The sequence below is a fragment of the Gadus chalcogrammus genome, chromosome 22, assembly GCF_026213295.1.
Source record: "Gadus chalcogrammus isolate NIFS_2021 chromosome 22, NIFS_Gcha_1.0, whole genome shotgun sequence".
In the NCBI taxonomy this organism is placed as follows: domain Eukaryota; kingdom Metazoa; phylum Chordata; class Actinopteri; order Gadiformes; family Gadidae; genus Gadus; species Gadus chalcogrammus.
Genome location: NC_079433.1, coordinates 6,129,898 through 6,155,742, shown reverse-complemented (window position 1 = coordinate 6,155,742; position 25,845 = coordinate 6,129,898). Strand labels below are relative to the sequence as shown.

Below are 25,845 nucleotides of genomic sequence, written 5' to 3'. Positions count from 1 at the left end.
TTTCAGACTGATCTGCGTCCGAGCCGTCAGCCCCAAATCATTACGGGACACGTCACGTGCATATTGCAATGCAGTTGTGAAGTATTCTTCCACTCAATATTAAAACTAATTACTTGCCAATATTTTCAACATAAGAATTAAGTAAATACGTTTGAGGTACACATTTAAATTTTTATATTATCAAGAGATGACTCTGAATGTAAATATGGTTCTAGAGTTCCTAAAATGTCATCAAGAGAGCTTAAAGACAATAAAAAGGAGGATCACTGGACATAAGTCCAAACTATATCCAAATGTACTCAAATCCTAGAAACACCCCTAGAGCATATACATCCAATCTGAATGATTGACTTGTGAAACGTAACTTTAATCTTGAAAAAAGTGTTGAATTGGGTTAAACAGCTGGTTTTTAAGAAAACGGCCGACTTGAACACAATTACTAAATTTACCGACATCTTTGATTCAAGAACATTAAAACCCAAAACTGAAAGAAGAACTAGAAACTAAACTGCAGCAAAACTGACCAATATTTGTAGCTCAATCAATCCATTTAGAGACAATAAGGAGGTTGATTATTTTCATTTATAACTTTAATTCAAGCAAGCAAATGTCAAGGGTAAAGTCGCAATGCAAGGTTGTCCCTGCAATTCTGTCAGTCGAAAACAATAAAAGGGATAAAACGTCAGAACAATATAGGAATGCTTTCATCAACTCTCTATTCCCGGTGGAATCTCCTCTTAAAACCCCCAAAACTCTTATCATTTTTAAATTTTCTAAATTTTCTCTTTTTTTGTATTTTTGTTCAAATAAGCGAACAGGAACTAGTGGTAACTTCACTAGGCCCGGCCGGACAGTTCCTTTCTTTCCTTCTCTTTTTTGTCATTTAGCTTCTTTTGCTTTGTTTTGTTTTCTGCATTTTCGCTTTTTCAATGTTTATTTTCTCCTCCTCCTCGGTGAAGCTGTACATCGCAGGGCTCCCCTGATCCTGAAGACACAAAGCACAATGACATCCATGTCGTTAGTGAGGATACTAACATTTCAACACATGGCTGTTGAACTAGGAAGGAAGCAATTTATCCGATTCCTTTTGCCAAAAGGCCGGGGGCAGATCCACATTGCTGCTCAAATACAGTTCTTTACAGCTGTTGCGATTCAAAGGCAATTACATCACAGAGAACTCTCAATTCCTGCATATGAAACTGGCCTAAGGGAATTGGGCTCGGCATCAAAGACAGGGGCAGTCTATGCAAATAGATTGCGTCCTCTTGCAATGGTGACTTATAGTAGCTAACATTTGAGGGTGTGGCCGCCCTGGTCTACTGCAGCAACAGAAAAAAAAAAGCTTTGGCTAGAGACGATTACAATTTGCATTCTAAACCAAAACTAAGTATTGTGTGTAGTACAATTTTGTCCCCAGTGTCCACAGTGGGGGACTCTGGGGCCCATGAACTACAGTCACTGTGGCAGCCATTTTGGCCGGTGCTTCCCACAGAGAAAGTAGCACCGAATTTGACACAGCTGCACTTTTGACCGTTCTTCCAGGGAGGGCTTTAGAGGGTATGGGTCGTACCAAGTACTTCGGTGGTGGGATGGTATTTCAGACGGCTGGGACAGCAGTGTTGGACACGGGCTTCTGGGCAGCCTCCTTGGCCTGGTGGGCCTGCAGCACAGCCACCGCCTCATCCACCTGGGGGGGGGGAAATAGCACGGCTTGACATCACTTCACCATTAATACAATGTACTTTTCACCTTCGTTTCCTCCAGACAATTTCAACCCCACTCATCCCTAGATACAGAACCGTCGGCTCTGGTTGTAGCCGACTGGTTGGAAACGGAGAAAATGGGTAGGGGTTGAAATGGCGACCCGAGTGGATTTGAAATGGAGACCCGAGTTGAATTGAAATGGGGGTGCCTGGGTCAAAATTACGGCGGTAAGTGGTTTCCATGGAAGTGAGTGTGGTTGCCATGGAGGTCCATGGTCTCAAATAGTCAGCAAAGTCATCGAGATGGAGTTGCCTGTTCTAAAATGGAGGCGAGTGGTTGAAATGGGAGGTGTGTAGTTGATATGGAGTTGCCTAGTCTACAATGGATGCTAGGGTTTGGCCATGGAGAGCGAGGTGCTCTAACGGATGAGGGACCCACCTTTGAGCGGAGGGATTCGGGCGACTCCAGCATGTGGAGCAGCTCCGAGTTGTCGATCTCCAGCAGCATGCCGGTGATCTTCCCCGCCAGGCTGGGGTGCATCGTCTGGATGAGGGGGAAGAGACGCTCACCTGGTGCAGAGATGGGCAGAGAAAAAGAGAGAGAGCGAGAGATTAAGTATTGGTGAGGGACTGAGGTTGCCATTGTATTTTAAAGGGGGGGCGGGGTACCCAACTGTACAGCAGCATTCAGGTGGTACTTACCCAGCATCTGCTTCTGTTCCTGGGGAGGGGCCGCAGCCAACATGGAGGACGTCAATGGCTCCTGGCCCTGCACGTGAACAGCAGACTGCCCAGCGAGACGCACCAAACAACCAGTTAGACATTGAATTAGCATTGATCCCACAACTTTTGTTTTCTTTTGTAGTACAAACGTTGTCGCCTTTAGATAATAAGCAAGGGCTCACCAAAACAAGAAAGCAATCTGCTATAATTAGTTGTATGTAGTACAATTTTGTCCCCAGTGCCCACAGTGGGGGACTCTGGGGCCCATGAACTACATTCACTGTTGCAGCCGTTTGGGCCGGTGCGACCCACGGAGAAAGTGGCACCGAATTTGACAAAGCTGCAGACTCTGAATAATTCAACCGGGAGGGATCAACATTCTGTTAACTACATTGAAACCAATGTCCTAAAGCTTGTGTTATTACATTTCTTAACGACGAACAACATGTACAAAAAAATGTACAAAACTAGACAACAAACTCAAACCCACATGAGGGGATACTGTCCCTCAAATACTTTAAAAAACAACCGAGTAACAAAAAATGCATTTTATGAATTGTTGGAAGACATTACTAAAGCCTATACAACTCAACATCCAACCCATGGTCACTTGAGCATTTATTATCCCCCAATTAGGAAAACTTGATTATAACAGTCATGCTAATGGTTGCATACTATTCAACCATTAGCATACACTTACACACCCATAGCGACTTGGTGAATTCTTTAAGATTCATTAATAAGCCAGTAGGGGTTAAGGCACGTTGCTCAGCAATGCCTACACGTAGACTATGGACAGAGGGTTTGGAACCCAGAACCTCTCGCCTGGCAGTCAGAACTACCATACCACTAAACATCCTTAAAGCCAGGGCCTCATGGCCTACGCTTTAGGCCCGGGCGATGCAGGGGGCTGGGGTACCTGCTGCATGGGGGCCTGGGTCTGCTGGGGCATGTGCTGATGGGAGTTGCGGACCCCTGGGGTGTACTTGTACTGGGGGACTCCGCGCAGCTGGGAGGCAGCGACGGCGGCGGCGTTGGTCGGCCGGGGTCCCATGGTCTGAGCTGCAGGGGACAGACGGTTTAGGAGTTAAGAAAAAGAAAAAAAGAAAAAAAAAAGGAGACTCCCTTTTCTACTACAGCAGCAGAAATAAGAAAACGCATCCTTTGGACGAAGGCGATAGTGAATTAGCATTGACCTACAACTTCATTCCTTGTAGTACAAACATTGTCGCCTTTAGATAATAAGCAAGGGCTCACCAAAACAAGAAAGCAATCTGCTGTAATTGGTTGTAAGTAGTACAATTTTGTCCCCAGTGCCCACAGTGGGGGACTCTGGGGCCCATGAACTACAGTCACTGTTGCAGCCGTTTGGGCCGGTGCGACCCACGGAGAAAGTGGCACCGAATTTGACAAAGCTGCAGACTTTGAATAATTAAACCGGGAGGGATCAACATTCTGTTAACTACATTGAAACCAATGTCCTGAAGCTTGTGTGATTACATTTCTTAACGACAAGATCAACCTGTACAAAAATTTTACAAAACTTGGAACCCTATTAAGCCTTCTTGTGAACCCAAGGTTACAGACACGACCTAGACAGAATATATCAGAAGATTTTTTATTTTTTTTTAAGCACTATTCTCTAATCAGGATCCATTCTTGATAGAACACATTCCTCCTGAATCCCTAGCATCACGGGCCATCAAGGTAACAGAAGAGGACCACTGACCGACACGCTGGGTGGACATCATGCGGGGCATCTGGGAGGTGGGCCGCATGGTGCTGAAGCCCTGGGGCCGGGGGGCCGACGGACGCATGACGCCTGGTATGTTCTGGAAGTCTGCACAGACACACACAGCAATGAGGAACACCCATCTCAAACAATAGAGCCATCCCTTAAAACCATCAACCAACATCGCATCAGGAGAGGGGCCGGCGTTCCAGGCCGAGGAACGCCGGCGTCCGCGGGCGGGGGGGCTACTCACGCTGCGGTCGCACCCCCTGGGTGGCCCACCGGGGGCTGGGCCGGATCTGTGCCATCTGCCCGGCGGCGGGGTAGTAGGCGGGGCGGTTGGGCGCCTGCGGGATGGTGGCCATGAAGTAGCCCGAGGGCGGCGCGGCCTGGTAGGGGTTGATGACGGGGTTGGGCACGGCGCGCACGCTGGCCATGCGCTGCATGTACTGGTTGGTGAGGTGCGCCTGCCGCTCCTCCTTGCGCTGGGCCAGCGCCACGTAGAGGGGCTTGGTGGCCACGATGCGGCCGTTCATCTCCGTCACCGCCTTGGTGGCCTCCTCCGGCGAGGAGAAGCACACGAAGCCGAAGCCCTTGCTGCGGCCGCCCTCTGTCATCACCTTGGCGCTGGTGATGGTGCCGAACGGGGAGAACTCCTTGCGGAGGCGCTCGTCGTCCAGCCCGTCATCCAGGTTCTTCACGTACAGGTTGACGCCCTGTGGGGGGGGGGGGGGGGGGGGGAGACGCGGTGAGACTAAAGACGAGTACTGGGAACGGCGCCGTGAATGTGACACTATGCAAATGTCAAAGGCAAATCTCTTGCGTACGTTAGAAGCACTCGACCAGTAATGGTCGATTCTGCAGTGAAATAATTAAAATTCAGACTCTTACGCACAACATAATGACAACGTTTCTATGTGAAGCACCTTGAGTCCGCCTCACGTATAAGTGCTAAATAAATAAAGTTGCCTTGCCCTAATCTGATCCTAGAGGATATGAAATATATAGGGCACTTGCCGCACTATGTTTCACCTCTTGTCAATTACCTGTTTTATTTGGAACCCGATCAACATCACTACTCTCGGCAGGCCGTTACACATTTTAGTGTCAGCAAGCCTTAACCAAGTCGGTTCACTTTATTGTATGTAGTACATTTTGTCCCCAGTGCCCACAATGAGGGAGCCTGGGGCCCATGAACTACAGTCACTGTTGCAGCCTTTTTGGCCGGTGCGACCCACAGAGAGTGGCACCGAATTTGACAAAGCTGCGGCTTTACGCAATTATACCAGTTTTTTTTCAGCCAAGAGGATCATAAACTGATGACTACATACACAATCATAAACGACTGATCAAGGATCAAGATATCGTTAAACAGTCAAGTATTTAAACCGCCCTCAAATGCCCCAGTCACCTCAATGTTTTAACTGCTTTGAGTTTTAAATAACTGAAGTTTTGGGATAACCGGCCTAGTGAACTGGTCCTCTAGCTTGTATATGAACAGAAGGTTCGACACATGAAAATCTGTCAAACAACCACTTAAATGATTCCTACACATGACTCTTGATAGTCTACATCAGAAATATAGAAATATAGCCAAGAAATAAAAAGGTAAAACAGACCTCAACTTCATTTGACAATACTGTACTCCAGGTCATCTTCAGTGTTAATACATACTAGAACGATACTACACGTTCAACAATTAGATATCCTTTAGTTTCAGTTTCTTTTCCTAGTAACAGGAAAACCAAACCTGCTTGTTGCAAAACCAGTTTTGAGGAATGCAGCACTTATAACTTAAAAATCGATCCTATCCAATTCTTAAAAATTGGTAGAATTATATTTAGGCACATATTGATAAATACAAGTTTCCAATAAGGTAAAAAGTGATGGGACAATTATTGATGGGGTTGGCATCAAGGATCCACTCACACAAAACAAGGACTTTCATATAAATACAAACACTTGGTTATATTGTTGTTATTTGTATCTTTAACCTGCCAACAATCATAAAACCCACCTGGTAGCGAGTCATGCGGTCCTGTTTCATTTGCTCAAATTTGCGTTTGAGTTCCGTCTGCCTCTCCACCTTCTTCTGAGCGCGGCCAACGTAGATCAGCTTGCCGTTCAGCTCCTTTCCATTCATCTCATCCACTGCCTAACCAGGGATCAAAACAACCAAATTGTTTAGTGCCGAGTCACAACTTGGAGATTCTTTCTCCAAAAATGTCCACAAATCAAACAATGGTGGAGAGTAAATTAACTGATTAAAAGATATATTCAAGACATGAAAAAAGGTGGGATACATTACAAGCCAAACGGCCAAAGCCATCAGCTATTCACTGAATTGTATGTAGTACAATTTTGTCCCCAGTGCCCACAGTGGGGGACTCTGGGGCCCATGAACTACAGTCACTGTTGCAGCCGTTTGGGCCGGTGCGACCCACAGAGAAAGTGGCACCGAATTTGACAAAGCTGCAGACTTTGAATAATTAAACCGGGAGGGATCAACATTCTGTTAACTACATTGAAACCAATGTCCTAAAGCCTATGTGATTACATTTCTAAACAACAAGAAAAAAAGTACAAACTGGGAACCATGTTTAGCCCTCTTGTGAACCGCCATGGATAGTCAGGACTAAGAGGCAATCATACACAGAGGCGGTATAGCTGGCTATCCCAGCCACACCCATTAGATGGGGGTTGTGATGGGCCTTATGGGGCCTTTGTGCCCCTGGGGGAGGGTTCCTGACAGGCTCAATCCCAGACTCATTGCGCTCACCTTCTGGGCGTCCTCATGGTGCTCAAAGCTGACAAAACCGAAGCCCCGCGACTTTCCGCTGTTGTCCGTCATGACACGGATGCTCATAGCAGTGCCTAGACAACAGGGAAAACATTTTGAAGCACTTTGTTTTGGTCACAACACCTGAGAAGGGTATAAGAAATGTCAAACGCAGCCCGGCACGTTTGGGAGGAGTTTTTTTTGTTTTTTTTTAACGATCCAATTTTCTACCCAGCTCATTTAGAGGCGTGTCCGTGTCCACTTCATCCGGGAGCCTCTATATAGGCCGTGTTTACCCGTAAACATTCTCAGGCAGCCCGGTCGTGAAAGACCCCATTGTCGGGGGCCCCAACAGTGTGCTTCTGTTGCAGCAAACTGACCGTATCTGCCGAAGAACTCCCGGAGCTTCTCATCGTCCATGTCTTCGCCAAAGTTCTTGATATAGACGTTGGTGAACTCCCTGGCCCGCGCGCCCAGCTCCTGCTCGCGCTCTTTGCGCGATTTGAAGCGGCCGACAAACCTGCAATGAGAAAACAGGACTTCAGCCCATAATTGTTGGAAGCATTTTAAAGTATTCAATGAAGGGATTTGAATGCAGTTCGTAAATTAGAAGACTTTAGAAACCTCAAGGTCTTCCATAAATCCATATATAATACAGAACCAAAAATTATACGTCTGTAGGTTGGAATCAGCATAACCTAGGTTTAAATGCACTCATTTATGTGTCATTACATCCTTTCAAGGTGAAAGAGGTTGATAAGAACCAAGGGCATATTATGTTGGCTCACTGGTATCTGAATCGTTCAATGTTCATTTTAGACTAGATGGCAACGATTAAAATGAGTTCACACACTAGCAGTTAAACACTTACACTTTGCGGTCATTGAGCAACATGCCATTCATTTTCTCAATGGCTCGTTCGGCCGCCTCCTGAGTCTCAAAGTGCACAAACCCGTAGCCCTTTGAGCCATTCTCGTCACAAACCACCTTGAAGAGAAGAGACCCATGCAAGACATAAGCCGCACGCTCATGCACAACCAAATGCAATTGAAACTTGCAGACATTGTGAACCGCTTTGAGATGGCGTTACTCCCAAAGGGTGAATTACAGTGCTGTGTGGGCGTCTATGCCGATGCCTTCGTTTACAGTTCAGTGTCGGAGGCTTTGCGCGTAGACCGACAAAACGAATTGGCCCCAAATCTGCTGGCATCTTTGTTTATAATGTGAAGATGCGTCTCGCAACTGAATGCCGAGTCATCCTCAAATTATCAACATCTTGGAGGCCTCCTTCGCTTTGAGTAGGAGGTGATCAAAAATATGGTGCGTTGTTTTCACCTTTATATAACCCCAAAGAGACTACGATGTTGGCCAATCACAGCTCTGACACGTAGTGTTCATTTTGAGGTGAAAACAAGCTACTGCAGCCTCTGTGGGACACACGCACACACGTGTAATAGAGACCCAACATGTACCTCTGGTTGCTAGTCCATACAGAGGTACAATTGAGTCTTAACACTTCACAGAACAAGGCATCAGCCTGTATAAGTACAAACCAAGGACACACACACACACACACACACACACATTACCTCGGTTACAAGAGGTTTTCTGTTAACACTCTTTTCATAACACTTGTTCATGGTTACATCATTCATGTCACTGTGCCTCGTTTTTTTACGTTGTGAATATCGTGACATTCAAAATGCAACCTCGTAACAACAAAACCAACAAAGGGCATACGTCCAGCCCCCGCCTGGCCTACTACTATAGTAGGCCAATGGGGCGGGGAGGGGGTGTGGGGCCTCGCCCTGGCCGCCTACCTTGCAGGAGAGGATGTTTCCGAATGCGGAGAAGGTGTCGTACAGGGCCTTGTTGTCGATGGACTTGTCCAGGTTCTTGATGAAGATGTTGCCGACACCGCTCTTCCTCAGCGAGGGGTCCCGCTGTGACCACATGATGCGCACCGGCCTCCCTTTGATCACGTCGAAGTTCATGGTGTCCAGCGCACGCTCAGCTGAGGGGGAAACAGTAGGGGAGTGTTTGAACAACAGAGCAGGCCCACGGCTGACTGGACGTTTCTTTAAATGCGCCAGCGGTCAAGTGGTATACATGGGAAGAGGAAACACCAGGTCTTCGAGTGATGACAATGACTTAGCAGTTGTTAATCCAAATAAATCAATTGGCATTTATTAATTTGTCAATTCATTGATGTATTAGAACCATTGTCTTGTGCATGTTATTAATGTGATGTCATGGTTTCGGCAGGTTGTTGAAGGTTTCCATGGATTGCGTTTGAACCAAGAACTTTGCCCTACTTCTAATTAGATAGATGCAAAACTATAATGACCTCTCACTATGATATTGATATGTGTAAAGCCTTACATACACACACACATATAGCCTACAAATGCTTGAGTGGGGAAAACAATGTCACTTGACAGCAGCTCTGAACAGCATACACAAGTCATTATTGATGGTTGTCCAAACCTAACACCCAAACGAACAAAAATAAGGCGGAAAATGTAAGTCCCAAGCCGTTATCGCTGAAATGCAGGCCTTTTTTGGCGGAGTCGACGGGTAGAGCCACCCTGTGCAACTTCTGAGGAAAAAAACAGGGCGCTGCCAAATAATGAGATCACGTTCAACATTCAAAATGATCCTTCTCCAAATGTCATTTGAGTGCCGATGAGTAGCCTCAGACTAATAACAATTGTGCAGCGGCTGGTATGTGGATGCGTTAGGAATGGGAATTACCCAGTTAATGGAGTACATTGCATGAGTGGGCAGGGCAAACTGTCTTTTCGCAACTTGTGCGGAAAAAAAAAACACGACAATATGTCGGCCCCAGTCACGTGGAGAAGAGACGGGGGCACCGCAAGCTGCCATTTAAAAAACGCGACATGCGTTTTAACTTCACAATACACCTATTCAACACATATATTACCTACCGTCGGCCGGCTGCTGGAAGTTGACATAGGCGTATCCGAGAGACCGCCGTGTGATCATGTCCCTACAGACGCGGATGGAAAGGATAGCCCCGGCCGGGCTGAATTTCTCGTACAGCATGGCCTCCGTCACATCTTGATGCAGATCCCCGACGTAGAGAGAGGCCATGGGGTAACTGGGAGCACTGGGGTTCATGTTGGCGCCGGTGGTAACGTTAGGAGACACGAACGCCACCCGAAAATACGGACGTTTGAGTAACTACGACGGTTTTAGAAACGTTAATGGAAGGAACGGGACGCCTGGCTACCGTCGACTTGACAACTGCGGCGTTCTAATAAAATATGCGGTTTAGTAAATGTGAGTTTTAAAACGGACCTTGTTACGGTTGGTCGGGAATTTAAAACTTTCTAAGTCGAATTGAACCACGGGTAATGATAAAATATCTACTTGGCCTGTTTCACTAGCATCAAACGTCGATTGAAATGCCGTAGTCTTGTGTCTTCCAGTCTTCGAGGAGGGACGAAGTCCAGCTTCACTGAAGTAGTTACAAAAAGAAAATAAATTAAGATTTTTTAAGCGTTTTTGGTGTTTTAAGTTTTTTTTTGTATTTTTATTTTTTTATAGAATGTGTGCCGAGCGGGCTCAAGAGCACACACGCACTCACACAGCACTAACAGCCGGGGTTGAGGGGGATGAGCGATGGGAAGTGGCTGTTTATATACTCTGAGACACGTCATCAAAACGGACCACTCGTCTACCAGCTATGGTAATAAGAGAAAAGGGGCGTTGGCTTGCCCTGAATGATCTATTTAAATAAAATGGTCACATTGGTATTGACATTTAAACATAAAAGAAAAACGTGTGCTGATGACGATAACACTGCTGTGATTGCAGTAAATATAATCAAATGCAAATAAAAAAAGATACTAAAACATGCTGCTGCCGCAAAACTGTAGTTCACGTCACCAACTATGGGTGGCACTGGCAGTGTTTTAAGGAGGTACATTTTATGAAATTTCAAAGGATTCAAGCGTAACCCTGCAGATTCAGTGCTTCCCATCCAGATGCAAATTAACCTACCAAGACGCAGGGAAACAAGATAAACTACAGCATATGGAAGATACTGTCCATGCAAAAACTGGCTGAAAATGTTGCCAACATGACCATGTGTGGATTTTCTGGCTTTGTATCAGGCATGACACAGGCTGTAGGTGTTAACAGTGGCCAAATAAACCTGACGCTTCCTACTCCCCTAAAATACGGTTTCATGTTTTGTTATACTTTACTTAGTTCGACGTGTACCCGATATGCATGCATCATATTATGTGTGATAATGTGTCATATTTGGTTATTATGGAATATATATAATGGCATTAGACACTTAGTCAATGACTGATAACCAGTCATCGATTTAACTACTTAATGTTTTGGGTCCATTTTGTGCATTCAATATTGTTTAGTGAATTGCATGGTAAGGGATGAACTACAATATTATTGAAGGCAGTACCAGCCTTGCTGTAAATCCATAGTCCCCTTGTACTAAAAAGACAACAGGAAAACTATTTTTGAGTATGTTTAATCACACTAACATGAAAGCATGTAACCTAAATAACAGATACACAAGTCGTCAGTTTGAACAATTGTAGATGCCTTATAATTTGAACAAAGTTATATGTATGGTTGCTGAAATATTTTCTACCACTTTCATCCAAAGCGTAGTGCATCGTTCTCCAAAATGCCACTTTCTAATCAATTGAGTTTTATCATTCAATTTAACTTATTTGCTTTCTTTTCGTGTACTAGAAAGGTGAAAATGCCCTTGTATCACCTGTGGGGGTTAATATTCAGAAGCATAAATCACCAATCCCGAAGCAGCCCTTTGCCTGCACCCAGATTACTATTGAGAACCACACACACACATCACAAGTATCTTAAAAAGAGACGGCAAGAATACAATATAAAAAATTATAAACACCTGAACACATAAAAAGAAAGAAGGTAACCACTTAAATGCATATGGCAAAAGGTGTTCTTCACACAGCTGAGACAAATCAAAGTTACAGTTTAATGTCAGGATAATGCGCTATAAATTTTGCCTGTACCTCATTGTAGTATGAAAATGAATATTCTGCACAGGTCACAAATCATAGAAAAACTAAGGAGAATGTGAAACGATGCGTCACTTGAATGGATGCAGTTCTGTAATCGTCAACTGATTCTAACGTTTTGGCAAACGGCCAACACACTAAAACAATCCCATGAGCCTTTGTGTCAGATAAAAAAAAGAAAACACTGTTTAGGTTTTTTCCTTCTGCAGCAACAATAGGCTAGTTTGCACAAGGAGAGAAGTTTTGAGTCTTCTTCTTAACAAACAGGGTAGGCAGGTAAAACTGTTTTCTTCTTTTACATATGATGAGTAATGCGCTAAAGAAAAATAAAAGAATATCAGACGGATCAGAAAGTCATATCCACTGTGGCCCTTAAAAGAGCATACATACACACACTCCATGCACCCCCCCCCACACACACACTCCACATACACACACTCCACACACACACACACACACACACACACACACACACAGTGAGTGAAGTGCCAGCATACATACTTAGCTGTGCATGTATGATCGCACACAAACACACACATTACATACAAACCGACACACACACACACACACACACAAATTAGGCTGGTGAGAGGTAAAAAATGTGGGTTCTTTTTTTTTCCGTTTTAAAGACAGATTTGGAGACTAGTTGGTCTCTGCTGGCTCTGCGGGCTCTGCGGGCTCGGCTGGCTCCTCTGGTTCTGGCTCTGGCTCTGCCTCGTCTCCCTCTCCCTGGGTGTCTGACGTCCACAGCTGGAACACACATGGAGAAGGCATGGTTAGTCACAAATGCACACACACACACACACACACACACACACACACACACACACACAGAGAGGGCACTAAGCACCCATAGGAACCTATACGTTTAGAGAGGAAGGAGGGACACTCACTGTCAGATTGTCGCGGAGCAGCTGCATGATGAGGGTGCTGTCTTTGTACGAGTCGCTGTTCAGGGAGTCCAGCATGGCGATGGCGTCGTCAAAGGCCTGGTGGAGAGGGTCGGAGAGACAGGGTCAGAAGAGGCCAACTGACAGTTGGGAGCTAGACGTCCTCTGGTCGCAAATACATTCTGAGCATCCATTGTTGACACTCCAGGTATTCCAGAACAGAAAAATCGAGCATAACCATATGATGGTGTCCATTCATGAGATGTTTTGCAACTGCCGGGTCGCGATGATGTACGCATGCAAACGCTCACAGATTCATACATTGTTATCTTTACAAAATATACATTTAAATTCCAGTTCGGCCGTCGGCACGTTCCCAGAGGGAGTCATTGTTGTAAAACGTGCTGAGCCCACAGGGAACTCCGCCAACACGCCCCCACAGCCCCTAAACGTTTGCTACCCAACCGGCTTCTGACTATTTAATTATACACCCTGCTCCAAAACAATGCAATAATACACATCCACACGGTTTAAAATGTATTTTAAAAGGTGTGTATAACAACTGCAAAACTGATTTTCAATTACATTTTTTTCATAAATGGGGGGGGGGGGGTGGGGGGGGGGCTGCAATGTGCCTGCAAACGTGCTTTGACACTTCCGTGCAAAATTCTGCCCAAGGGGTACTTGGTAACACAATATAATAACACAATAACCGAAAAAGTGGTATTTCGCTGTAGGGCTCCTATCCATAATGTTGTCACACCTGTAACAACAATCTGAGCCTGACGGGGACAAAATCTAGCTCTTTCAGAGGATTACATTGACCGAGCTCTATGGCCCCTCAGGGTATCATCGCAGTCGCAAAGGGGCTGCAATCGCTGACGCGCTTCTGCTGAACACTGGACCGATTTCAAAAAAATAAATCCGCTCAATTGACCCAAAAGGATGGGAACTAAGGGTCGAACTATTGAGCCATCCTTTAAAAACAAGGATCAACAAAAACACAAATAAATTAATAACGGCAACAACAACAAGGCCGGAGAGCTCACCGTCTTGGCCAGCTTGCAGGCCTTCTCGGGTGAGTTGAGGATCTCGTAGTAGAAGACGGAGAAGTTGAGGGCTAGGCCCAGGCGAATGGGGTGAGTGGGCTGCATGTCGCTGGCGCTGATGTCAGACGCCTCCTGGTAGGCCTCCTGGGAGCTCTTGATGATGACTGCAGGGACACAAACCAAGCATGCACGTTTTTAGCAAGGGCAGTCCTCGTATTGGGTCCATGAAGGGCCGTACTGTAACGGAAGGCAGTGGATCCAGCTCAAACCAACGGCGAAAGTACTGCACTGGAGAGGTGTGTTTGTGGGATGACTCCACGTCTGCTTGAGGGCACGCTCTCACACGTTCCTGAAGGTAAGCGGCGGCTAATGAACCACATCCGCTCCTTAATCACAAGCGCCTCATGACTCACGCCTGACAGGGCTTGCCTCTCTCTCTCTCTCTCTCTCCAGTTCCCCTCTGGTGCCGTGAGACCGACTTGGTACAGCTTAGTCGAGTCGGCTTAGATTTAGACTTCAACCAACCAAATCTTGGTTGAAGTCTAAATGGAGCATCTGAGGTTCAGATGCTCCATTATGTGATATGTAATCAAAGAGGTTTGGATCCCAAAGGTTGGATGTTAAACTACTTGAGATTGATCTTGATTGGATGGATATTATCTTTTTCTCTTGGTTGTGACAAGGAGTGCACACGAACAGCTGGCCATTATTTCTCATGTTTTTTTTTTGAGAGGCAAACATTGGATTGCCATGGATGATTGATATTCATGCACAGAGTCTTGAAGTCATGAATAGAGTATGTGTGGCTATTGGCCAGCCACCTCTGGATCCATTTGACTATTTGACAAGCCTAGAACCAGCCAATGAGAATTCAATGAGATAAACTCTGAAATTTGAGGATTATAAAAACGGTCCAAAACAAAAATCTAAATTTGGCTTGCTGGCATTACTGTAGAAGCCTATGATTGTAGGTTTGACTTGCATTGTGGAAGGAGATATTTTGGGACTAAAACAGCTATGGTAAGTATTAGGGCTAGTAGGACTCGTTGCTCAAGGCATATCAACCTCAATGGATTTGAGGATAAAAGAACTACTTGGCACTATGAGGAGCAGCTATAAAAACACAATCTATAAAACATACATAAAACAAAATATATACACCATATACAAGGACTAATACAAAGAATATGATCTATGAATTGTTTGTTATGCTGGCACTAAGAATGAGTAGGACGGAATATCAGAGCTAAGGGTATATCTGACGGGTTAATAAGGAAAAGTAAACACATAAAATAACCCCCTGGTTGGCAATATTTTTCTAGCATAAACTAAATCCTGCATTAACCAGTTTTAAAAAAAATAAAACGGCCTTTGAGCGTCGAACAACTGACGGGGACCTCATGCTGCTGTTACCATGACAACCCGGCAGCGTCCTCTCCCCATTGTGGAGAGCTGCAGACAATAATGGGTCAAGGGCTCGCGCGTGCGTGTGCGCACGCGCGTGCGCGTGTGCGTGTGCGTGTGCGTGTGCGTGTGTGTGTGTGTGTGTGTGTGTGTGTACACACTAAAGACTCAGGCGTGAACAGTGGTTGGAAGGCGTTGGCTTGTCCAGCCTCTGGAAAGACAGTGGTCGGGTCAGGATGCCCGGATTACTTGTTACCATGGAAACCATCGGGGGGTGGGAAGGGGTCTTGTTTTTTGGGGGGGGGGAGGGGAACTATGAAACGAAGATATTCTACTGTAGATTAGAGGAAGGAGAGCTCAGCCGTGGCAGCCAACTGGTTTGTTAATACTTTACACCCCTAGATCGCAACACTGAGTCCAATTATTTGTCATCTTCAATATAACAGAGATCGATAAATATGCATCAGAATAAACCGAATGGGACTTTATGCAACTAATAACATTACCTTAACGACCTGCCGAAGCTTTGTCAAAATACAAAATTGGTTGATCGATCTATTTTATAACTGTGCCAAGGCACACTGCATGAACAGGATTCAGATGCATCAGTAAATCCATTTGAGGACCCACTATGATGTGATCCGGAATAAATATGATTTATGCCATTGGGTGGAAGCTCCTACCCAAAGCACCTCACAATACCGTGGGTCATACACTCTTAGCAAGGCCCTTGGAGTGGGAATCGAACCCTGTTCTCCTAAGCCTGGCAAGCTTAACACCATGATCTACCAATAGAGCTATACAGGGACACTTAGCATCTGAATTTACGATGATTGACAAGGATAAGTTAATCAATGTTTTAGCAGAACTAAACGGATATTGTATTCTGATGGGGAGAAAGGGTAGTCGTGAAAAACATGATAAATAATTGTCAAATGCAATCAAAGCGAAAGACACTGTCAAGCATGGGTCAGCAGACATTGGTTGAGATTTGGACCTTGTATTCGATTACAGATTTGCGGCATTTCTTGCACCTTATAATCTAGAATTAAATGTAGACAGCATTTTTTATACATGGTTAGGATTCCACACCGTTTGTGACTCTTCTTCAACAGGGGAAGAGGATTACAATATTGTGGAGGATTGCTTTTTTAGTCTACAATGAAATACTTTGAACCTACTTGAATACTCTGGCCTTTGAACAGTGGACCTCTGAACTAAAACGGGTGGTTTACTTAGCCTTTCAGGGACTCAATTTAATTTCTGGTGCTGTACTCACCATCCTTCTCCTCCCCGGTGGCCACCTCGGCCAGGTAGCGGTAGTAGTCCCCCTTCATCTTCAGGTAGAACACCTTGCTGTCCGCCGGCGTGGCTTTGGGGATCAGGTGGTTGTCCAGCAGGCCCTGGAGACGCAGAGCTTCGTTAGAAACGCCCACGCTACCAGCACTCTCGACGGGTTAGGGTTGAACAGACGAGTCATGAATCACCAAAGGAATGGTTAGATGACATATCTGTAATGCAATTAACAGAGCTGAAGTTCCCTGTGGGAAGGGGATCATCAGATAAGCGTAAAAAAAAGGCCCTATTTCGAAACAGAACAATCTTCTGTGTTTTGCCTGTTATAGGAGATACTCTTTTGAATAACCCGAGGCTGTGTTTTTTGGTCTGCCTGTGTTGCTTATCTTTTAAAGGAAGAGACTTCCATGGTTCCTAATGCCAAGGGCTACCTCACCCTCCAACCTGTCTGCCTCACCCTCCAACCTGTCTGCCTCACCCTCCAACCTGTCTTCCTAAGAGCGGCCTCACCGTCAGGATTTGGGTATGTCGGTCGAGGGGGGAGTCTGAGCAAACAACATCTGTGTCTTTGCTTGAAATCAAAGTCCTGCCAATCACCCGGACAACCTGTCATAATACTGTAGGCGGCCGAAATATAAAAAAATCTGTGACTCACTTTTCACCGTAGCACACACAGAGTCCAAGTCAATGTGAAATCTATTATGTATGAAAGTAACCACATTAGCTTTATTTATTCATTTGTTCCGCATTGTTAGCCATCAAACCTAGTAAAAGAAGGCCAGCAAGGTTATTTATGTGTTACCGACCATTTTATATTTTAAAATATATAATGGCTGCGTTTAAAAAAATAACCAAACACAAAAAGTAATTCACCGGAGAACTAAATGATGGGCTCGGCGATCATTGTTTCTAATGGGTTCATATCAGGACCAGGTTTGAACATTTGCACTAGTTTGCATGCCTACGGACATCACATGGCAGCAGATTTACATAGGTCATGTGAGGGACCAGACCAGGTGACCGCACACACTGCCGAGAAACACGCCCTGCCTTAAAATAACTATTTCCCGTTTTATTGTCCCACCTTATCTATCTCGGGTGGGGCATTGGCGTACCCATGTGTGCTGTTGATTAGCCATTACAAGCCATTAAGCAAAAACAATAGATCGATCAACCGAGCACCCCTCCCAGTTGGTGTAGTCCTGGTAGGCTGCCAGGTTGAGCTTTCAATCATACATCTGGGTGGACACTCCTATTTATGAATAACGGGTAAGATGGTGAAATGTACCAACTTACCTGCTGTTAAAATAATAACACTTTAAATACATGGTTTACATGGAAATAAAACAGCACTAAGGGCACTAGGGGATGGGTCACCTTCAGCCACACCCCAGCAGCACAGACCCCTCCCCCACTCGTGATGTCTCCATCATCCCCCCACCGACACCGTAGCATCCCCCGACCTGAGGCCACCAGCTTCCCCTTGTGATGGCACCAACATCACACCCTCCCAGCCCCTATTCTCTGACCCCACCACCACCACCACCACAACTTATGATGTCACTTACACCCCCCACCCAGCACCACCCCTCCGTCTGTGATTACAGTAACATCCCCCCACCTAAGACCACCGCCGCCCTCCCCATCCCCCATTACCCCAACCCCTCCTCCTCCCCCCCCCCCTCACCAGGACGTCCTTGCAGATCTCCGTCAGCTCCTTCTCGATCTTCTCGCGGTACTCCTTGGCGAGCGCCGCCTTGTCGCTGCCCTCGGACTTCTGCTCCATGCTGGACACCACCCGCCAGGACGAGCGCCGCGCCCCCACCACGTTCTTGTAGGCCACGGAGAGCAGGTTGCGCTCCTCGTTGCTGAGCTCCGAGCCCTCCTCCGTCACCGCCTTCATGGCCGCCGCCATGTCGTCGTAGCGCTCCGCCTGCTCCGCAAGCTTGGCCTTCTGCACCTGTTCCTCCTTGTCCGTCATGGCTGCCGTCCGCCTTTATGCAGTTCTGGGGGGGGAGGGGGGGGGGGGGGGGGGGGGAGGATGAGGGTTTAAAGGTGGAGTAGGCAATTTGGAGGAGTTAGCCGGAGTTGCACGATTTTAGAAGTATCCAACGGTTAAGAGTCCACCCCTCCCCTTCAGCCCTCTCCCAGAGCCGACGCCCCCCAAAATAATGCTATATTCGGGCCGAATGTAATGATTGGATGGTTTCCTCACAGGCCTGCGACGGCCAGATACGTGATTTTTTTCGTCAGAGCACTTCATTTGTTGATTGTATCGGGGTGTCAAGAGAATTTCATATCTATGACAAAAATGCTAGAAAAAAAATGCCTACACCGCACCTTTAAGAGGATATGAGAGTGATAGAGAGACGGTAGAACAGACAACACAGCAAAGGGCAGGGCGGGACGGGGGAGGACAAGGTTAATGGAGGTGTGGGAAAGCTGAAGAAGGGAGAAGGAGACTTAGGGTGGAGGAAGGGATGACAGAAGAGGGTGGGGGTTGAATTTTATGTCTGAATATATAAAAATAATTAAAAAAATATATAATACTTAAAACACCTCTTAAGCCTTGATCAATGATTACCGGGTTGTCTGTAGAGGGTTTTAGTTACTTCACAGGTAATAACTAGGATTCAACCAGGCGTGCTAGTGAACACTCACAGCATTGTCAACCACCTGAGCAGAAGCAGATTTGGGGATTGGGTGTCATGCTCAAGGTAAGGACACCACCAGTAGGAACCAAGGACTGGTTTTATAGACATTTTACCAAAGCAATATAAAAGAATAGTAAGCTGTAAGCTACATTAGACTTTTCTCCATGCAGCTTCTCTGTGGGGTGTTTCTATAATAGAAAATTGTTGATGATTTGCCTGATTTCTATGCATTTGAGTAAAAAAAAGGTGAAGTCATTAAGTATATTTAGATGTGTAATCTTAAAGAAAAGCACCAAAGCTTTGGATGCCTTGATCAGTTGTAGTACTACGATCGTGATCCAACATTACGTAACCTCGTAACCCTAGCATTTGACCCATCAGTTATCCGCTCTTCAGAATCGTTACATACTTCCCTCCCCGCATCATTAATAAAACACACGGACCCTAGACAGAATAACTCAACACAAAAGACTACATCGCTTATAAACATCACGTAAACCTATTTATATTTTTACCGAAAGACAAATAAACGGAAGCGGAGAAAAAGAAAAAAATCACGGTGCCATTGACTCAATCCGACATGAATGAAGGAGGCTAGTAGCGAGTGAGTGAACGCCCTTTTCCATTTCCTGAAAAAGATACAACTGTTCCGTCTCGATTTTTTACACGCTCGTTTTCCAACCGACGGAGCGTGTTTGCCACGATAGTAGCGCGTTAAATGGTGGAAAACGAGGCCTATGAAAAGGGTACCCGGATCCCCAGAGCGGATCAAGCCCCATTCTCCACTCTCATTCAATAAGGGCCAAACAATGAGCCGAGGAGCATCATTGATGCCGCTCCACTCGGACATCGAACGGCGGATTGTGATAAAAACATACGATCCACCCGCTTTACCCATACGAGAATAAGACATGCAAGCGATGTCTAGGTTATGTGTGAGTGTTTTTCGCCAAAGCAATTGATGGAAACCAACCTGAGTTAATAGTTTGTTTTTGATCCCGATCCGCAACACAGCTGATGGCCCTTCCTGAAGCGTATACTGCTCGCATCCACGGGGTTTCCCTCCAATCAAAGAAACAGAAGCAGGGACCGACCGGGACCAATGACGTCAGGTGCTGCCAAGGCAACCGTTGATCGACGCTCGGCAGCACCCCGCAGCCCCAGTCACTCTTTTCCTTCTCGTTCTCTTTCATGCATCAGTGAATAATAATAATAATAATAATAATACATTTAATTTAGAGGCGCCTTTCAAAACACCCAAGGTCACCTTACAGAGCATATAGTCATCATACATTTTTTAAAAAACAAGACATTGTGGAAAAAATAAATAAATAAATAAATAAATAAACATAAGCAATAAGAAATAAATAAAACAAAAACAAGACAAAACAAAACAAAAAAACAAACAAAACAGTGATCAGTTAGACGTTGTGTGCGAGTTTGAACAGGTGAGTTTTGAGTTGTGACTTGAAGGTTGTAATGGTGTCTGACTGTTTTATGTGTGGGGGGAGGGAGTTCCAGAGCCTGGGTGCTGAACAGCTGAATGACCGGGCACCCATTGAAGTGAGTCGTGATGTGGGGATACATAGTAGTCCAGCAGAGGTTGAGCGGAGGGAGTGAATGATCTTCACTGAATATCTGGCAAAATTTGGATTTCTATGTAGCTCCTTTTTTTTTTTTTTTTGTGGTTGAGTCTGAGGGAGGCTTCAAGAGTCCCAGGCTTTATTCACCAAACGTCAAATAATTATTTCATGCATCCTGGTAAAAGGAGTGAAACACCGCCATCCACTGGACGCACAATTACACATTCTACTCCTGGTCAATTTCAGATGCCGTGGATGACTAATTTGGCTGATATTCAAGCCAGCTCAGTGAAGAATAAATGTACAAATAAGATACAATAAAATAAACATAAGCAAATGCAAACATACAATGGGGTTAATTTGCATCTCTAAGACCAAAGCTAACCAGCAATCAAATATTTCTCTACATTGACAAAACAAAAGCTGAAGCAAGGAAACCTAGAAATAGGCTAGTTAGTTTGAGGGAAGGTCATAGTCTTATGCAATCAAAACACACAGACACAGGAAGATGTTTTGAAGCTGAATGTTGAAAGAGCTAAGACCTATGCTACGACTCATACGTACTAACATTGGACCAATTTATTAATTCAAATATTATCTATTATATATCTATAATATCTAACATATGAATCAAAACATGGACTGAATCGTTCACAATAACTAACCACAGTAGCTTTCAATGTTATTGTAGCCACACTACCATCGAACAACAATTGTCTTTTAAATAAGTATTCTAAGGATTGATGACACTTCGATAGAAATAGACTGTACTTTTGCCAACTTATTTACGGTTAAACTTGGTCTTTATTTTCCTTTCAACGATTGAGATATAAATGCCATGTCGAGCAAGGGGAATGTGGCAAAAACCAAATTCATCACCATAGAAGAATTTACATGAACACACATTAAACAATAAACAAGTGCATGAGTCATGTTCAAATGGACACATCTACAACAAATAGCTGTGGAAAATGCCCAGAAGGGGAGTTTCAGGGAACTAACAAGTCACAACATTTCCAGAGATAAGCATGTACACAGCATCAAAGCCGATCGTTTTTCATATTTATTTCACTGTCTTTGAAACTGTTATTACAACAATAAAAGAACCATCTAATGACCGAAAGCATTCAAGAAAAGGCAGATATAAACAAAGTAATTTTTTATTAAAATGTTATATTACATCATTCTGGGCATTTGGTGCTTCTGTGTTTCAAGCACAAGCACATTGGACCTCAGCAGTATTATGTTGAAACTGGAAGAAAGGTTGGAAAGACACGATAAAAGATTTAAAAGAGAGAAAGGTAACTAAAACAAAACCAACTGAAATTAAAATCACAGAATCCTAAAGAATAACTAACATTACACAGCAGACATCAATCTAACAATTCAATGTCTACAGTTGTCAAGGAAGAAATAAAAAGCAGCACCATATCCATGTTGATGTACACTTGATGGAATAATATATAACAATTGCTGTTTTGCGACAAAGCGCTGAAAATGCGATGGAAGAAATGTCGTCATTATGCATTCTTCTTTTCATTTTATAGATAATGGAAAACTCGGCATAGGGATTAGCATGAGGTTAATAGGGTGCTATTATCAGGTCTAAATTAAGTAATAATTACATCAGTAGCTTGTGTTTAATGAGTATTTAGTTAAAATCGCTATTATTTATCATTATTTCTATTATTACCATTTGAGTTTGTCCCAAAAGAACAACAGACAGTTTTATTTCAAGGCAGCGAAAGCGAGTGAAACTGTGAAGGACATTCAGAACCTGCATTAGGAGTAGTAGTACTGAATCATTTGTTTTTGTTTATCACTTGTTGCCGGGGTGTTCCATGGCGTTCAGTGACCTGAACCATGTGACTCGCATTCAGAGAAACATTGAAAAAGAACAAAAACATGAAACCAGCTTGCAGACCTGTACTCAAACTCATGATTCTAATAACAACAACGGTAATCAATCCAGTCCTATCAAATTCAGACAAGTGCAAAGTTTGTGAAGGGCCTTGAGTAGTTCAGCTTTCATTGAGAGAATGTTTGCGAGTGTGAGTGTGTGCGTATGCGTATGAGTGTTTGCGTGTGCGTGTGTTTGGGTCCAGTGACTGCAGCGCTCTATGCCTCCACATCCTCGAGCTCAGGGGGCATCGGACACTTGGGGTGCTTGCTCTCAAAGTGCTGCTTGAAGGTCTTGGGGTCGGGCATCTGGGACTGGGGGGAGGAGAGATGTGGCGTAACAGCGGTTATGTATGACGGCTGCGTGTGAACAGCGATGCTAAATGCTTTCGCCAAGTGGGACGCAAGGAGAAGGATAGTTCTAACTGTAGAACGTTGTAGGATTTTCTTTGTCGTCAGGGTGCTGAAGCAGCGCGGATCCGACGCTTTATCATCTCAGGCAAATGATCAGCATTGTGAAGAAAAAATTGTAGTGAATTTGGGACATTCACCTCTTTTCATATACTTGAACCGGGAGGGGTCAGCCATTTTGCTCAATGACGCCAGTACAGGTAAACTGTGGCTATCGAGACTCAAAGCCAGAACCTTAAGGCTGGGATTCAAACACCCTAACCACGAGACTATTCAGACCCCCAGACCTGGGTAGAATATCCAATGTTTTACATGTTTTCATGGTTATTACAACTTAATACTTTGTAATGTATACCAAACTATTACTTATCGGTCTAATTGTTGAAAAAGATCCGACCCTTTCCCCCAGAACGTAGACAAGCCCATTTGGGTCCTTACCTTGCAGACCAGGCAGGTGAACACCAGAGCTGCCTTGGCTGCTGTCTTCTGGTCATGTCCCTTGGCCTTCTTCATCTCCGCCTGCTTCTTTGCATTCTTCTGCTGGGACTGAAGCTTCTGATGCCCTCTGGCCATCCTGCCTACAACCAGGGAACTCTATGTACTGCTGCTCTATCAGAATAAGACAAGACAAGGGTCTTTAGGGTCATCAGCTATTTGGCAGGTTTAAACCATGACTCCACCATGAGGGTACAACACAAACGTAGACCATGTCCGGACCGGTCATCATAATTCCCGGTCGGTACTACAATTTAAGCACAGTTTATTTTATCATAGAAACTAGGTTAATGGGTTTTGTCGCACGAGGTCATGTTTAATGCCTTGTGTTGCCATCATCCACTTTGCTTAACAGGTTTGTCGACTGCAAACAACAATTCCTACAGGAAATTATCTTGGCAACATGAAGCTATTAAGCTCTAGGAGGTTGTCTCAATACGATAACTCAGTTTCAAGTGGAGGTGACTTTGGGGTGTAGCTCAAGTGAAAGAAAAAAAGTGGTAAGGGCGTCAGCAGCACCCACGCTCGAAACTACGCCCATCATGTCATTTATACTTGCAGCGGAAAGCCCAGGCATGTCGGCTACAACGACTGCAGAAGAGTAGTCTCGTCATCACCCACCTTCACGAACGCATTCCGTTCACTGTGAACTGTGAACGTCTATGTAGAAAACTACTGGAATATAGCAAACACGCCATATTCAATAATTAGCAAGAGGAGAGGAGAATTATATATTGAGAGAGAGTGAGAGAGCCCTCACTCCAGTCATCCGTAAGCTATACATGTGTTACTGACAAGCTAATATGGCTGCACATCTAACAAGGCTAGCGTTTATCATCAGTAACTTGGGGGGGAAAAGACAGACGACAACGCCCAAAACCACCAGATAGTGTATCAAACCGTATACCCAGCAATGCAAATCAAGTCGCTGTGATGTAGGAAGAGATGGTGACAGCGTTCAGATATAACGTGGGATCCAGGCTGTTATGCTAGCGTGAACGTATACCTGCTAGCGGCTAAGTGTAACGTTAGCCAAGGAGCTATTATATTGTCCAAGCTTTAATGTCCAAGCCTACGATTACATTGTCAGTGATATAATTATAGGTTTTTACGCTATACGATCGGAAAGGTACCCACCTTGTAAAGGAGATTCAAGCCGCTAGCTTGAAGCCCTATCAGCAGTGTGACAGCTGTACCAAATCTCACACCGACTGACAGCAACCAGTGCGACGTTCAGGACAATATGTAACCTGGGGGATTACTCCACACTTTTTTTTTGTACAGTAGAACATGTTCTTGCACGCTTTTTTGCTCCGTCTTCTTCTATTTTATTTGTAGTTAATGGTCAAATAATGATGCATTATCGTCTATAGGTTGCTTAATTGTATCTTTAATTTGCTTGTGACTATGAAATCACGTGTTTCTTTCTGCTTCCTAAAAAATAATAAATCCTGCGTAGCTTGTGCTCCCGAGTGGAAAGTATCCGAACTTTATAAATTAAAAAAAACCTACTAACAAAACAATACTAAATGATTACTGGAACTAGTGCAGTAGTGCAGGAATTGACTACCTTTCGTGTTGCGTTCTAGGGTTTTTCTCGCCCTCCTCACACTTCTGAAAGCAGAAATGGCGCCCTCCATTGGTTATATTGGGTTAATACATTTGTGAAAATAAATTAACGAATAAATAGAAAGAATAAAAGATTACAAAAATGTATAAATATAACTGCATCATGTACCTATTAAAGAAACCTATATAATCCCACCAAAAAAACTCTGATTTCAAGGTGTGGAAAAACCTGCAAATAATTGTATTATTCTGTTCAAAGGTTAATAATGGAATTGTCAAATAGGAAAAAATCGAAAAATGTTCAATCGAAAAAATATGCTCTGATCTCACACTGTTTTAGTAATATGGGTCAGTCCAATATTCAGATCGGTCAGATAAAGTTACAGTTTTTCTCAGTCGCTTTGGTACATTTCTCAGATCAGAATTGAAAATTTCAAAACAGTAAGTGCACTTCTCAAAACAATTCGTACAAATAGCAAAACACCATGGATTTCATGCAAAAGCAAGTCTCTTGCTCAATATCCTTAGTTCATTTCTCAAAAGTAAATATGTGTGTCAATGAACATGTCAGTGCCATCAAAATGACAAGTCCTTGTGTCATTGT

At 44.4% G+C, this 25,845-nt stretch overlaps 3 protein-coding genes and 5 non-coding genes across 9 annotated transcripts; all 8 read right to left on the bottom strand.

Annotated features, from left to right (window-relative positions):
• Window positions 1–289: 289 nt before the first annotated feature.
• LOC130375302 (polyadenylate-binding protein 1A-like) lies at window positions 290–10,587 on the bottom strand. Its single transcript, XM_056582118.1, has 13 exons — window positions 9,886–10,587; window positions 8,758–8,951; window positions 7,809–7,924; window positions 7,318–7,457; window positions 6,938–7,032; window positions 6,176–6,313; window positions 4,412–4,874; window positions 4,156–4,266; window positions 3,346–3,488; window positions 2,406–2,490; window positions 2,143–2,273; window positions 1,571–1,687; window positions 290–985 (listed from the first exon to the last, which is right to left on the bottom strand). The coding sequence occupies exons 1-12, from the start codon at window positions 10,076–10,078 to the stop codon at window positions 1,598–1,600; spliced, it is 1,899 nt and encodes a 632-aa protein (XP_056438093.1). The 5' UTR covers window positions 10,079–10,587; the 3' UTR covers window positions 290–985; window positions 1,571–1,597.
• LOC130376360 (small nucleolar RNA SNORA5) lies at window positions 1,389–1,523 on the bottom strand. The gene has a single exon (XR_008893996.1). It is a non-coding gene; the product is annotated as a small nucleolar RNA SNORA5 (small nucleolar RNA).
• On the bottom strand, window positions 2,637–2,771 carry LOC130376362 (small nucleolar RNA SNORA5). Its single transcript, XR_008893998.1, has one exon. It is a non-coding gene; the product is annotated as a small nucleolar RNA SNORA5 (small nucleolar RNA).
• Window positions 3,712–3,846, bottom strand: LOC130376363 (small nucleolar RNA SNORA5). The gene has a single exon (XR_008893999.1). It is a non-coding gene; the product is annotated as a small nucleolar RNA SNORA5 (small nucleolar RNA).
• Window positions 5,296–5,427, bottom strand: LOC130376359 (small nucleolar RNA SNORA5). The gene has a single exon (XR_008893995.1). It is a non-coding gene; the product is annotated as a small nucleolar RNA SNORA5 (small nucleolar RNA).
• On the bottom strand, window positions 6,501–6,635 carry LOC130376361 (small nucleolar RNA SNORA5). The gene has a single exon (XR_008893997.1). It is a non-coding gene; the product is annotated as a small nucleolar RNA SNORA5 (small nucleolar RNA).
• A 1,572-nt stretch (window positions 10,588–12,159) lies between the features above and the next one.
• On the bottom strand, window positions 12,160–20,429 carry LOC130375303 (14-3-3 protein zeta-like). The gene is made up of 6 exons (XM_056582119.1): window positions 20,258–20,429; window positions 18,318–18,636; window positions 16,614–16,737; window positions 13,931–14,094; window positions 12,885–12,980; window positions 12,160–12,741 (listed from the first exon to the last, which is right to left on the bottom strand). The coding sequence occupies exons 2-6, from the start codon at window positions 18,609–18,611 to the stop codon at window positions 12,634–12,636; spliced, it is 786 nt and encodes a 261-aa protein (XP_056438094.1). The 5' UTR covers window positions 18,612–18,636; window positions 20,258–20,429; the 3' UTR covers window positions 12,160–12,633.
• A 1,843-nt stretch (window positions 20,430–22,272) lies between these two features.
• znf706 (zinc finger protein 706) lies at window positions 22,273–24,919 on the bottom strand. 2 transcript variants are annotated; one of them, XM_056582122.1, is made up of 3 exons: window positions 24,810–24,919; window positions 23,616–23,781; window positions 22,273–23,081 (listed from the first exon to the last, which is right to left on the bottom strand). In XM_056582122.1, exons 2-3 carry the CDS (start codon window positions 23,748–23,750, stop codon window positions 22,986–22,988), a joined length of 231 nt encoding a protein of 76 aa, XP_056438097.1. In that variant the 5' UTR covers window positions 23,751–23,781; window positions 24,810–24,919; the 3' UTR covers window positions 22,273–22,985. The 2 variants fall into 2 exon arrangements, with proteins under 2 accessions (XP_056438097.1, XP_056438096.1); XM_056582121.1 differs by having other exon boundaries at window positions 23,616–23,786; window positions 24,810–24,898.
• Between the last annotated feature and the right edge of the window lie 926 nt (window positions 24,920–25,845).

What these genes read in the sequence shown, in the direction of transcription:
- LOC130375302 (XM_056582118.1), bottom strand. Translation starts at nt 10,078, where the DNA reads ATGAACCCCAGTGCTCCCAGTTACCCCATGGCCTCTCTCTACGTCGGG. An exon ending in GAAACATCCTCTCCTGCAAG is followed by an intron (nt 7,925 to 8,757) that starts GTAGGCGGCCAG and finishes CTTCTCTTCAAG; the next exon opens with GTGGTTTGTGACGAGAATGG. An exon ending in CCGAATCCCTCCGCTCAAAG is followed by an intron (nt 1,688 to 2,142) that starts GTGGGTCCCTCA and finishes CCCCCCCCCCAG; the next exon opens with GTGGATGAGGCGGTGGCTGT.
- LOC130375303 (XM_056582119.1), bottom strand. Translation starts at nt 18,611, where the DNA reads ATGACGGACAAGGAGGAACAGGTGCAGAAGGCCAAGCTTGCGGAGCAG. An exon ending in CCTGCAAGCTGGCCAAGACG is followed by an intron (nt 12,981 to 13,930) that starts GTGAGCTCTCCG and finishes CCTCTCCACCAG; the next exon opens with GCCTTTGACGACGCCATCGC. An exon ending in TGCTCCGCGACAATCTGACA is followed by an intron (nt 12,742 to 12,884) that starts GTGAGTGTCCCT and finishes TGTGTGTTCCAG; the next exon opens with CTGTGGACGTCAGACACCCA.
- znf706 (XM_056582122.1), bottom strand. Translation starts at nt 23,750, where the DNA reads ATGGCCAGAGGGCATCAGAAGCTTCAGTCCCAGCAGAAGAATGCAAAG. An exon ending in TCACCTGCCTGGTCTGCAAG is followed by an intron (nt 23,082 to 23,615) that starts GTAAGGACCCAA and finishes TCCTCCCCCCAG; the next exon opens with TCCCAGATGCCCGACCCCAA.